This window comes from Diuraphis noxia, unplaced genomic scaffold (assembly GCF_037042655.1).
Source record: "Diuraphis noxia isolate RWA-SAM2 unplaced genomic scaffold, SU_Dnox_SAM2 contig0005, whole genome shotgun sequence".
In the NCBI taxonomy this organism is placed as follows: domain Eukaryota; kingdom Metazoa; phylum Arthropoda; class Insecta; order Hemiptera; family Aphididae; genus Diuraphis; species Diuraphis noxia.
Window position 1 is genome coordinate 24,733 of NW_028301715.1, and position 12,698 is coordinate 37,430.

General features: G+C 55.4%; 1 protein-coding gene across 1 annotated transcript; it reads right to left on the reverse strand.

The window, feature by feature from the left end:
• Positions 1–1,586: 1,586 nt before the first annotated feature.
• Positions 1,587–6,261, reverse strand: LOC149054715 (uncharacterized). The gene is made up of 3 exons (XM_089228581.1): positions 4,473–6,261; positions 4,236–4,411; positions 1,587–3,093 (listed from the first exon to the last, which is right to left on the reverse strand). The coding sequence occupies exons 1-3, from the start codon at positions 6,084–6,086 to the stop codon at positions 1,587–1,589; spliced, it is 3,297 nt and encodes a 1,098-aa protein (XP_089084707.1). The 5' UTR covers positions 6,087–6,261.
• Between the last annotated feature and the right edge of the window lie 6,437 nt (positions 6,262–12,698).

Sequence of the window (12,698 nt, forward strand, 5' to 3'; positions counted from 1 at the left end):
ACTCCAACCTTTGGAGCAGGAGTCTCTCGAGGATCTTACCGGAGTGGTCCAGCATGCAGATTGGCCGGAAACTGGACGGCTGATCAATTGGCTTGTCGGGGCCCTTCCTGATCAGCACGAGACGTGCTCTCTTCCACCGAGGCGGAAAGGTGAGTGCCGAGAGGCAGTTGTTGAAAACCTGGAGGGCCTTGCGGTGGTGACGTGCGACGACCATCTTAATAACTTCGTTGGGTATTCCGGACGGGCCTGGAGCCTTGCCGGGCGCGAGCCTCTTGACGGCCCTGAGCAGCTCAGGTGGTGTGAATGGTGGTATGACTCTTGTGAATTCAAACGTGTTACTGACCGGGTCGAAAGCCTCAAAGATGTTGTACACCGCGGGCGAAGGGGCTTCGTCCCAGTTTGTCACGGCGTCCGCCGGGAACAGATGGTCAGCGATAGCAGACTCCTTTCCTTTGGAGTCTGATCCGGGAGGCCTGCGTCCGAACTTTTTCATTACGATACGATAGGGCTTGCCCCAAGGATCGTGGTCCACCTGATCACACAGGTCGGACCAGCATTTCGCCTTGGCGGTTTTGATCGAGGTGCGAAGTACCTTTCTGGCGGTGGTGAACGCGATCCTGCTCTCTTCAACACCAGGTTGACCGGGTTGACTAAGACGCGCCTGGTACCGACGGCGTAGAGTCAGGCAGTTCCGGCGCAGGTCAGCAATCTCGTCCGACCACCAGTGGACAGGAGTCTTACCCGGAGGACCTCGCCGCCTTCTGGGCATGGATGCCTCACATGCTCCGATCAGATAGCCGTCGAGTGCGTCAGCCGAGGCCAAGGCATTGGCCGCAGTCGAATCACCCGTGGGAACTTCAAGGCGGGATCCCGTGAGGTAGTCGGCCAGGGCATCGTCGTCACGCTTCCTCACAGCCCAGCCGCGAAGTTCGTTTGACGGTGGCTCGACGGGATCAGCGGCTAGCATCCGTGATTCGGATCGGAACGACACTAACATGTGGTCACTCAGGGAGTCGACCTCCAGGACTCTCCAGTCGGTTACGTTCGTGTTCTTCGAGAAAGTAACGTCGATGATCGATGTGGCCTCAGCTCTGCGGAAGGTCGGAGTGGAGCCAACATTGGCAACAGTGAGCCCCAAACTGTTAACCATATCCGATAGTAGTTGGCCTCTGGGGTTGTTGGTCCTCGACCCCCACTCAACACTCCACGCGTTAAAATCGCCGGCTACGATCAGTTCGCAGACTCCTCTTCCGCGGATGGCAGCTTCAAGCTCGCTCAGGAAGAGCGCGTATTCGTTTATGGTGGTGCCCGGTCTGCAGTAGCAGCTGAAGATCGTCAGGTTTTGGAAGGACATCCAGGCGAATCCGCCTCCGTGGCCCTGGCCGTCGTGGGTCATGGCTGTGCGGGTTGTGGATGCCACCGCCGCCATCCGATCTTCGCTGAAGCACCACCTGATCTCGTCTCCACAGCGCCTGAACGGCTCACTGACGATGAGAATATCCGCTTCTGTTTCGATCGCTGTCTGGAACATAAGCTGCTCCGCAGCCCAGTTCCTATTCAGGTTAATTTGGAGGAAGTTAACCATCCTATGAACTGGACTTCCAACCGGCGGCTCGCTTCCTGGCTGCACAGGCGCCCGATCCGGGCCTGTGGCTTACCTTAGGGTGACCGGCGAGCTCGCAGGCCAAGCAGCTATCGTCAGACGCCTGACAATTCTTGAGTAAATGATCAGTGAGGCCACATTTCCAGCAGGCCCCCGTCCTGTCTGGCCCGGTGCAATTCCTCGCATTGTGCCCGAAGTTCTGGCATCGGAAGCACCTCTCCGGAGGTAACGTCCTAGCCCGAACCCGGCACATTGTCCAACCAACTGCTATTCTAGTTATTAGCGATGCGGCGTGCTTGGACATCTTGGCCGTCGCTATCTGTTGGCCCGATCGTGTTGGCCAGATGTGGATGTCCCCGATGCTGTTTCTATCGGCTTGGGCCGCGGGATCGTCTTGTCCGGGGATGGCGGAGCGCAGAGCATCAAGTACCTCAGCTGCGGTGGAAACAGCGTCCAAGTCGAGGATCTCCACCTCAGTCTGGACGCCAAGTTGGGACACCTTCCCAACAGAATCCCCGAGCTGAGTACTAATAGCTGAGAAAATGGTCTTGGCAGCGGTCGCAGACTTGGCCCCCTTGGCCAGCTCCAGTAGCAGTGAACCGTCGCGTGTCTCGCGCATCGTTACGTTTGCCCCAATGTCCGATGCCGAGAGACCGCATGCCCGCACCGATCGTACCGTGTCGGTGTACGTCTTGCCCTCAGCCAGTCTGACGAGAATCGCCGGCGGCCTGTTTAGTTTGGCTGGCGGCTTCGGTAGTGCTGTAGCAGCGGGTGGGCTAGGAACTGTTGTGACGGCCGCTCGCTTCTTCGCGCCCCTCTTGACTACGCCAGACCACGGGGCTTCCGCGTCGGTGTCGGCCGACTCCACCTCCGTGTCTCTGGTCTGAGCGATCCTGTTAGATGTACCCGCGACGCGGGTCTCGCGAACTGTGCTGATCTTCCGCGTTTTCGCCTCGAACGCGGCGTCACTGTCCCACCAGCTAGGGGTAAGGACCGTATCGGTTGAGGCGTCAACCAACACCGGTTTGTCGGGGAGGTCACACTTCGGTTTTTTGGGCTGCTGTGATGGTGGAGAGGTAGCTAGACGCAGTTTCCCCTTTTTGCTGATCAGGCTGGTTAACGTCTTATTGATGTCGTCGATGAGGCCAGCAATGCGCTTGATCGCTGGTGACTCCTCCTTCGTACGCGCAAGCTTAGCCTCGTGCGCAGCGGACTTGAGAGCAGAACGAATGTATTGAAGTCCGACCTCTAGCTCGCATGTTCCGGGGTCTGATGCGGTTGGCGGAGATTCATCGATCTTCCTCTTGGAGCTTTCCACCCATAGCGTCATCGGAGATCGTTCTCGCGTCGGGCTGTAGTCTGCCACTTCTTCGGGTCCGTATTCGTTATCCCAACGCCGTGTAGTATCTCGCACCTGCGGCGTGGCCGGCGTCGTTGAATCGTTGTCCATGTTGTGGTGGGAGGGGGGGGGGGGGGCGCTTGGGCCCGATCTAGGACCTTACCTAGCTTGGCCGTATCCTGGTTTCGGTGTCCTGTAGGTCTTTCGTGTTGTGCCCGGGTACCGTGTAAGGGTGCCGTATCTCGGCCCCTGGGGGGGGTAGAGGGTCGGGGTCTTCGGTTACTTATTCGTACGGTCCGTGGTAGGTCAGGGGGTTTTGGGGGGGCAAATTTTTGCTCCCGAGCCGCTCAGACCACTCCTTACCGAGTTATCAGCCAAAAACCGATTTTGGTCCTTTTAGGCCCGTTTCCTCTGTCTCCGCTTCTGGTAGGGTTAGAGTGTTGGGGTCTTCGGGATCTTCGCTGGCGTGACCGTGGTGGGTCCGTGACGTAGGAGGGGGGCAAGTTTTGCTCCCGAGCCGCTGCGGGCACTCCCTACCGAGATATCGGCTAAAAGCCGCTTAGAGGGGGGTCCGCTGGCTTGGGTGATGGCCGAGTCGCGCGAGCGCGCGTGGCGGATCTGTGACCTTCGCCGGTCGGGTCGGCACGTGCCGGAGCTCTGGTCGATGAACCGGCGCGCGTGGCAACGGAAATAGAAATCGGATTACTTACCGAAATCGGGCGGCCGTGTTCGCCTTATGGAGAAATCTCCAGCGTCGCCCCACGGGGGGAATTTTATTCAGGCCGACTCGAAAACGACACCGGCCTGATCGCGCACTTGTTATTAGGGTTCGGTGGTGCTGTCACAACTTAAGACTCGCTTGGAACCGTAGGTGTCCAAAACAAAAAACTGCCACTGGGGGCGGGCTTCGGAGCGGTGCACTGCGAGGAACGTGTGTCTAGATGACTACCGACGCGCTAACTGAGATGACTACCGACGCGCTAACTGATGACTACCGACGCGCTAACTTAGATGACTACCGACGCGCTAACTGGATGACTACCGACGCGCTAACTGATGACTACCGACGCGCTAACTAGATGACTACCGACGCGCTAACTGATGACTACCGACGCGCTAACTGATGACTACCGACGCGCTAACTGATGACTACCGACGCGCTAACTGAGATGACTACCGACGCGCTAACTGAGATGACTACCGACGCGCTAACTAGATGACTACCGACGCGCTAACTGACTACCGACGCGCTAACTAACTACCGACGCGCTAACTGACTACCGACGCGCTAACTGTCCGTGTACTGCCACCCATCTGAAGCCTGCCTCTCCGAGTCCTTCCTTTTCTAGCCTCGTTTTACTGACGTTTACGATGGCTGCTTTGCCCAGCGTGTCAGCGTACCAGTTTGGCCCCTCCGCTCTGTTGAATTCGCTTGCCAATATGAAGTCGATATCCTCTTCTGCTGCAACCTGATGCAACAGGGCCTGGGCTGCCTTGCAGCAGTTCAGATTTATTTGTAAGTACTTAGGCATCTTGGTGTACGTTTCGGGTGCCTAGTTCTGAGTCTGACTCCCTTTGTACCTCCCTGTCTCTCTTTGTGCTGGCTGTTAGAGTTGCTCTAAAGGCGGACTTGATATCTGTCGCTGAAGTGCAGTTTGATGCCTTGTGCCCAATCTCGCCGCATTCTCTGCAGCAGTTTTGTCTGTCCGGGCCCGTGCATTCGCTTCGGGGATGGCCAAAGGCTAGACACCTTGGACATCTCCCTCTGCCCCGATCCTCCCAGAGGCGTAGCCGGCAGATTACGTAGCCAACTCTCAGCTTCCCTGCTACGAGAAGTTTTTTCGCTAACGCAGTGGGGAGCGATACGACGGCCCATTTCTGTCCTCTGGTGACTTCTCTCGTTGACACCACCCTTACATCTTCTTGTTTAGCGGAGATAGCCTCGCTGATAGCGTCGATTACCTCCTGCGGTTCTGCTTGTTCGTCGAGGTCCTGGACTACTACTTTTGTATAGTTTACCATTTCCTTGACTGCCGTCTCGTCTCCCGTTACTGAGCCTAACGCCTCGATAAGTTGTTTGGACTTTTCCGTCTTTGAGTTGACCCGTACTAGGAGATCGCCATTCCTCGTTTTCGTAAGCCCGACTATGTCCTTTGCCACTGCCTTCATTTTCTCGCATGCCTTTATTTTTTTCAGAGTGTCAGAGTATGTCCCGTCTTTTACACGCACAATGATGGCCGGGGGTCTCGGTCTCGGTGGCCTGGGAAATTCCTTGGTCTTGGTTTGTGCCCTTGGTTTAGAGGTCCCTTCTACTTGAATGCTATCGTTCGATTTCTTGCGTTCATCCTTCTGCGTTTCTGCGGTGACTGTTGCCCACGACCTCGATTCCCTCTGTAGTCGTGTTTCATTTAACGCCTCTTGCATTTTATGTAGTTCTGCAAGAGTATTGGTTTGGGCCGTTTGGATGTTTTTAATAGCTTCTTGTGTACGGTTGTACTGTTCTATTTGTGTTTGATGCTGAGCTTGTACTTGTTGTTGTAGTTGTTGTATAGCCTGTTGTTGTTGTTGCTGTTGTAACTGCTGTTGTTGACATTTTGTTGCTCGATCACGTGAGGGAAATTTGTCTACAAGTGACATGTGCTTCATCATCATTCTTATTGATATTCCAAGTGATCTGGAACTATCTTTTACATCCTTCTTTGTATTGGGTGCTCCCGCCACAGCCTCTTCAAGTTTTGCCAGTTCTTCCATAGTCTTCTCTATGGATTTTGCAAACAGATCCTCGGCTTCTTCGCGACTTCCCTTTTTTGCTTGTGTGACTTCAGACGCATGAGTAGGTTTCCTGTTGGAGGCAATCAGCTTATCTGTCAGGGTGGACCTCTGGTTTCGACCACTGCCATCGTGTTGTGTTAGATCGGCTATCTTACCCACGTCCTGAAGCACGGCTGTCTCAGCACTTGTAGTTTTAAGAGTGGCGGGGGCCAGGCTGGCCACCCCCGCGCTCTCACGGTCGCTTGTTGACGACCGCAGTGAGCCCGCTACGTTGGACCCGGCTGTTACCCCGGATCCACTCACTGCTGCCGGCGCCTGGGGGTCCGAATCCCCTGGTGCGGTAACTTCAATTCCTGTTAGTAAATCCATCATTATATTGTTGATTTTTGGCTTAGCCGCCACCAACGACACCAGCCTCGCGTCGAATGTCCTGGTTCCGATGATTTGCCTGATCTTCCAGAACACCGGGGGGCGATCGCTTCCCCGGTGTTGGGTACCTCTTAGCACCGACCGGAGTCGGTGAGCCCCCCCACCACGTCAAGGTGGGTCCCTTCGGGGGGGAACCTAACCTAACCTAACCTAACCTAACCTAACCTAACCTAACCTAACCTTTTTTTTTTTTTTTTTTTTTTTGCGTGGTATCGAGGACCGGAGTGGGGACTGCGTTAGCATTACGTCCACTCCGGCCCCCATCGTTTATTGTAATAAAGCAATAAATTACAATGGCTACAAAAGTATCAACAAGTACAAAATCATTACATTGCCCCCGCGGCCAGACAGACTTTCACCCGCGAGGGTGTTTCTCATCTGTCTGGGAGCCAGGCTCGAGGGGCTTACAAACATAGAACAAAAAATATATACAATATTAGTTTACAATCTCAAGGTTACAAATCAGAATTTTGTCAAACTTGCAGACGTTGAAAAGGTGCATCAGCTTCGAGTGTCGGGACATCGTCATCTCCCGTCAGCGGCCTGCCTTCTCCTTTCCTCTTCCTCTTTGAGAGACATGATTGACTCCACCATCCTGTACAGTAGCCGAAAATCTTCCTCGGCGTTTGACAACACCAAACTCCTCTCAGTCGTGTCCGCTGGAAGGCTGTCAAAATCAGGGCCACACAAAATCTCAGAGAAATCTTCAACACTTGGGTGGCGTCCAAGCCGACTGGTGAGCTCCTCCCTGGAGCCACTGAAGAATACACAGCTCACCAAAGTGTGTTCGGCGGTGTCTGAGTCGTGACCACACAAGGTGCATTGGGGCGAGTTGGCCCTTCCCATTTTGTGCAGGTAATGTTGGAAGCAACCGTGACCGGTGAGTGCTTGCGTCATGTGGAACGTTAGTGGCATCCTCGGCACGGTTCTTCCAACCCACCTGTTAAGGTCGGGCAACAACCTCCTGGTCCATGACGCCTTAGGTGTAGACGCCCACCTAGCCTGCCATTGGGTGATGGTGACACTGCGTTCTAGCCTCTTGATTGCCGGCTTGGAGATCGGTATTGCGTCCGGGATCGGTGGGGCAGCGGTTCTGGTCCTAATCCGTTTTCTTTCCTTGGCGAGGAGGTCCGCCGGTGGCATCCCTGCGAGCACCAGCGCTGCCTCATCAGACACTGTACGGTATGCTCTAATTATCCGAAGCGCTATTGCCCTCTGCGGACGCACGAGATTCTTCACTGTTCTTGCCGAGGAGGTAGCCGAGTCAACCCAGGTTGGCGCCGCGTACAATAGTTGGCTCTCCACGACTGACGCCAGGAGTCTTCTCCTGGATTGACAGGGTCCCCCGATGTTCGGCATAAGTCTTGACAAGGCTACGGCTGACTTGGTCGCTTTCTTAGCGACGGTGATTACATGGGTCGAAAATGTCATTCTCTGGTCGATGAACACCCCGAGGTATCTCAGGAAGGGCCTAATTACTATCCGGTGGCCTCCGATGACCAGATTTGGTGCGGTATAGGCCCATCTTCTCGTGAGCATGACCGCCTCGCTTTTATGGTGAGCTAGTTCTAGACCCTTACCCCGCATCCAAGCGTCGATGGACTCTAGGGTGGGATTCACCGAGTCCTCGAGCAGTCCGCCAGTCTTTGCGACCCCGATAACCGCGAGGTCGTCGGCAAAACCTACCAGGTGTACTCCGGGGGGAACGTCCATGTCCAGGAGTGAGTCGTAAGCCACATTCCATAATGCGGGGCCCAGCACGGAACCTTGGGGGACGCCGCAGGTCACTGGCCTCGGAGTGAGTTCGTCGCCGGTCAGTAGAAGGCGGTCGGAGAGCCATGACCTAATCATCTCGACCAGATACTCTGGCACCTTCTTCTTTCTCATCGCGTCGTCGATAACAGTCCATCTCAGCGAATTGAAGGCGTTTTTTACGTCTAAAGTGATCAACACGCACAGGTCCTTCTTACCTGGACCGGATGCCGCTTGTCTGGCAATGTTCAAGACGTGGTCTATAGCCGACTCCGTGCTGACCCCCTTGCGGAAGCCAAACTGATTGCTGGACCTCCTCCGGCCGCCGTGGGCGTCGAGATGCGACTCCAACCTTTGGAGCAGGAGTCTCTCGAGGATCTTACCGGAGTGGTCCAGCATGCAGATTGGCCGGAAACTGGACGGCTGATCAATTGGCTTGTCGGGGCCCTTCCTGATCAGCACGAGACGTGCTCTCTTCCACCGAGGCGGAAAGGTGAGTGCCGAGAGGCAGTTGTTGAAAACCTGGAGGGCCTTGCGGTGGTGACGTGCGACGACCATCTTAATAACTTCGTTGGGTATTCCGGACGGGCCTGGAGCCTTGCCGGGCGCGAGCCTCTTGACGGCCCTGAGCAGCTCAGGTGGTGTGAATGGTGGTATGACTCTTGTGAATTCAAACGTGTTACTGACCGGGTCGAAAGCCTCAAAGATGTTGTACACCGCGGGCGAAGGGGCTTCGTCCCAGTTTGTCACGGCGTCCGCCGGGAACAGATGGTCAGCGATAGCAGACTCCTTTCCTTTGGAGTCTGATCCGGGAGGCCTGCGTCCGAACTTTTTCATTACGATACGATAGGGCTTGCCCCAAGGATCGTGGTCCACCTGATCACACAGGTCGGACCAGCATTTCGCCTTGGCGGTTTTGATCGAGGTGCGAAGTACCTTTCTGGCGGTGGTGAACGCGATCCTGCTCTCTTCAACACCAGGTTGACCGGGTTGACTAAGACGCGCCTGGTACCGACGGCGTAGAGTCAGGCAGTTCCGGCGCAGGTCAGCAATCTCGTCCGACCACCAGTGGACAGGAGTCTTACCCGGAGGACCTCGCCGCCTTCTGGGCATGGATGCCTCACATGCTCCGATCAGATAGCCGTCGAGTGCGTCAGCCGAGGCCAAGGCATTGGCCGCAGTCGAATCACCCGTGGGAACTTCAAGGCGGGATCCCGTGAGGTAGTCGGCCAGGGCATCGTCGTCACGCTTCCTCACAGCCCAGCCGCGAAGTTCGTTTGACGGTGGCTCGACGGGATCAGCGGCTAGCATCCGTGATTCGGATCGGAACGACACTAACATGTGGTCACTCAGGGAGTCGACCTCCAGGACTCTCCAGTCGGTTACGTTCGTGTTCTTCGAGAAAGTAACGTCGATGATCGATGTGGCCTCAGCTCTGCGGAAGGTCGGAGTGGAGCCAACATTGGCAACAGTGAGCCCCAAACTGTTAACCATATCCGATAGTAGTTGGCCTCTGGGGTTGTTGGTCCTCGACCCCCACTCAACACTCCACGCGTTAAAATCGCCGGCTACGATCAGTTCGCAGACTCCTCTTCCGCGGATGGCAGCTTCAAGCTCGCTCAGGAAGAGCGCGTATTCGTTTATGGTGGTGCCCGGTCTGCAGTAGCAGCTGAAGATCGTCAGGTTTTGGAAGGACATCCAGGCGAATCCGCCTCCGTGGCCCTGGCCGTCGTGGGTCATGGCTGTGCGGGTTGTGGATGCCACCGCCGCCATCCGATCTTCGCTGAAGCACCACCTGATCTCGTCTCCACAGCGCCTGAACGGCTCACTGACGATGAGAATATCCGCTTCTGTTTCGATCGCTGTCTGGAACATAAGCTGCTCCGCAGCCCAGTTCCTATTCAGGTTAATTTGGAGGAAGTTAACCATCCTATGAACTGGACTTCCAACCGGCGGCTCGCTTCCTGGCTGCACAGGCGCCCGATCCGGGCCTGTGGCTTACCTTAGGGTGACCGGCGAGCTCGCAGGCCAAGCAGCTATCGTCAGACGCCTGACAATTCTTGAGTAAATGATCAGTGAGGCCACATTTCCAGCAGGCCCCCGTCCTGTCTGGCCCGGTGCAATTCCTCGCATTGTGCCCGAAGTTCTGGCATCGGAAGCACCTCTCCGGAGGTAACGTCCTAGCCCGAACCCGGCACATTGTCCAACCAACTGCTATTCTAGTTATTAGCGATGCGGCGTGCTTGGACATCTTGGCCGTCGCTATCTGTTGGCCCGATCGTGTTGGCCAGATGTGGATGTCCCCGATGCTGTTTCTATCGGCTTGGGCCGCGGGATCGTCTTGTCCGGGGATGGCGGAGCGCAGAGCATCAAGTACCTCAGCTGCGGTGGAAACAGCGTCCAAGTCGAGGATCTCCACCTCAGTCTGGACGCCAAGTTGGGACACCTTCCCAACAGAATCCCCGAGCTGAGTACTAATAGCTGAGAAAATGGTCTTGGCAGCGGTCGCAGACTTGGCCCCCTTGGCCAGCTCCAGTAGCAGTGAACCGTCGCGTGTCTCGCGCATCGTTACGTTTGCCCCAATGTCCGATGCCGAGAGACCGCATGCCCGCACCGATCGTACCGTGTCGGTGTACGTCTTGCCCTCAGCCAGTCTGACGAGAATCGCCGGCGGCCTGTTTAGTTTGGCTGGCGGCTTCGGTAGTGCTGTAGCAGCGGGTGGGCTAGGAACTGTTGTGACGGCCGCTCGCTTCTTCGCGCCCCTCTTGACTACGCCAGACCACGGGGCTTCCGCGTCGGTGTCGGCCGACTCCACCTCCGTGTCTCTGGTCTGAGCGATCCTGTTAGATGTACCCGCGACGCGGGTCTCGCGAACTGTGCTGATCTTCCGCGTTTTCGCCTCGAACGCGGCGTCACTGTCCCACCAGCTAGGGGTAAGGACCGTATCGGTTGAGGCGTCAACCAACACCGGTTTGTCGGGGAGGTCACACTTCGGTTTTTTGGGCTGCTGTGATGGTGGAGAGGTAGCTAGACGCAGTTTCCCCTTTTTGCTGATCAGGCTGGTTAACGTCTTATTGATGTCGTCGATGAGGCCAGCAATGCGCTTGATCGCTGGTGACTCCTCCTTCGTACGCGCAAGCTTAGCCTCGTGCGCAGCGGACTTGAGAGCAGAACGAATGTATTGAAGTCCGACCTCTAGCTCGCATGTTCCGGGGTCTGATGCGGTTGGCGGAGATTCATCGATCTTCCTCTTGGAGCTTTCCACCCATAGCGTCATCGGAGATCGTTCTCGCGTCGGGCTGTAGTCTGCCACTTCTTCGGGTCCGTATTCGTTATCCCAACGCCGTGTAGTATCTCGCACCTGCGGCGTGGCCGGCGTCGTTGAATCGTTGTCCATGTTGTGGTGGGAGGGGGGGGGGGGGGCGCTTGGGCCCGATCTAGGACCTTACCTAGCTTGGCCGTATCCTGGTTTCGGTGTCCTGTAGGTCTTTCGTGTTGTGCCCGGGTACCGTGTAAGGGTGCCGTATCTCGGCCCCTGGGGGGGGTAGAGGGTCGGGGTCTTCGGTTACTTATTCGTACGGTCCGTGGTAGGTCAGGGGGTTTTGGGGGGGCAAATTTTTGCTCCCGAGCCGCTCAGACCACTCCTTACCGAGTTATCAGCCAAAAACCGATTTTGGTCCTTTTAGGCCCGTTTCCTCTGTCTCCGCTTCTGGTAGGGTTAGAGTGTTGGGGTCTTCGGGATCTTCGCTGGCGTGACCGTGGTGGGTCCGTGACGTAGGAGGGGGGCAAGTTTTGCTCCCGAGCCGCTGCGGGCACTCCCTACCGAGATATCGGCTAAAAGCCGCTTAGAGGGGGGTCCGCTGGCTTGGGTGATGGCCGAGTCGCGCGAGCGCGCGTGGCGGATCTGTGACCTTCGCCGGTCGGGTCGGCACGTGCCGGAGCTCTGGTCGATGAACCGGCGCGCGTGGCAACGGAAATAGAAATCGGATTACTTACCGAAATCGGGCGGCCGTGTTCGCCTTATGGAGAAATCTCCAGCGTCGCCCCACGGGGGGAATTTTATTCAGGCCGACTCGAAAACGACACCGGCCTGATCGCGCACTTGTTATTAGGGTTCGGTGGTGCTGTCACAACTTAAGACTCGCTTGGAACCGTAGGTGTCCAAAACAAAAAACTGCCACTGGGGGCGGGCTTCGGAGCGGTGCACTGCGAGGAACGTGTGTCTAGATGACTACCGACGCGCTAACTGACTACCGACGCGCTAACTGACTACCGACGCGCTAACTTGACTACCGACGCGCTAACTGACTACCGACGCGCTAACTAAACTACCGACGCGCTAACTGACTACCGACGCGCTAACTGTGACTACCGACGCGCTAACTGACTACCGACGCGCTAACTTACCGACGCGCTAACTGAACCTAACCTAACCTGTAAATACGTGTTTTAGATGTAAAATAATGTGAACTTAACGATAAAAATATAAAAAGTATGATTAGTTCAATACAAATGACTTTAAACGATATTTAGCGGAATTATCACCATTTTTTACCAAATTTTTTTTCTATTTTTTGTATTCACCCAAATGTATTGTAAACACGTGATTTAGATGTAAAATAATGTGATCTTAACGTTAAAAATATAAAAAGTATGATTAGTTTAATAGAAATGACTTAAGACGATATTTAGCGGATTCATCACCTGTATTTCAAAATTTTTTTACGACCTTTTATATTCACCCAAATGTATTGTAAAGACGTGTTTTAGATGTAAAATTATGTGAACTTAACGATAAAAATA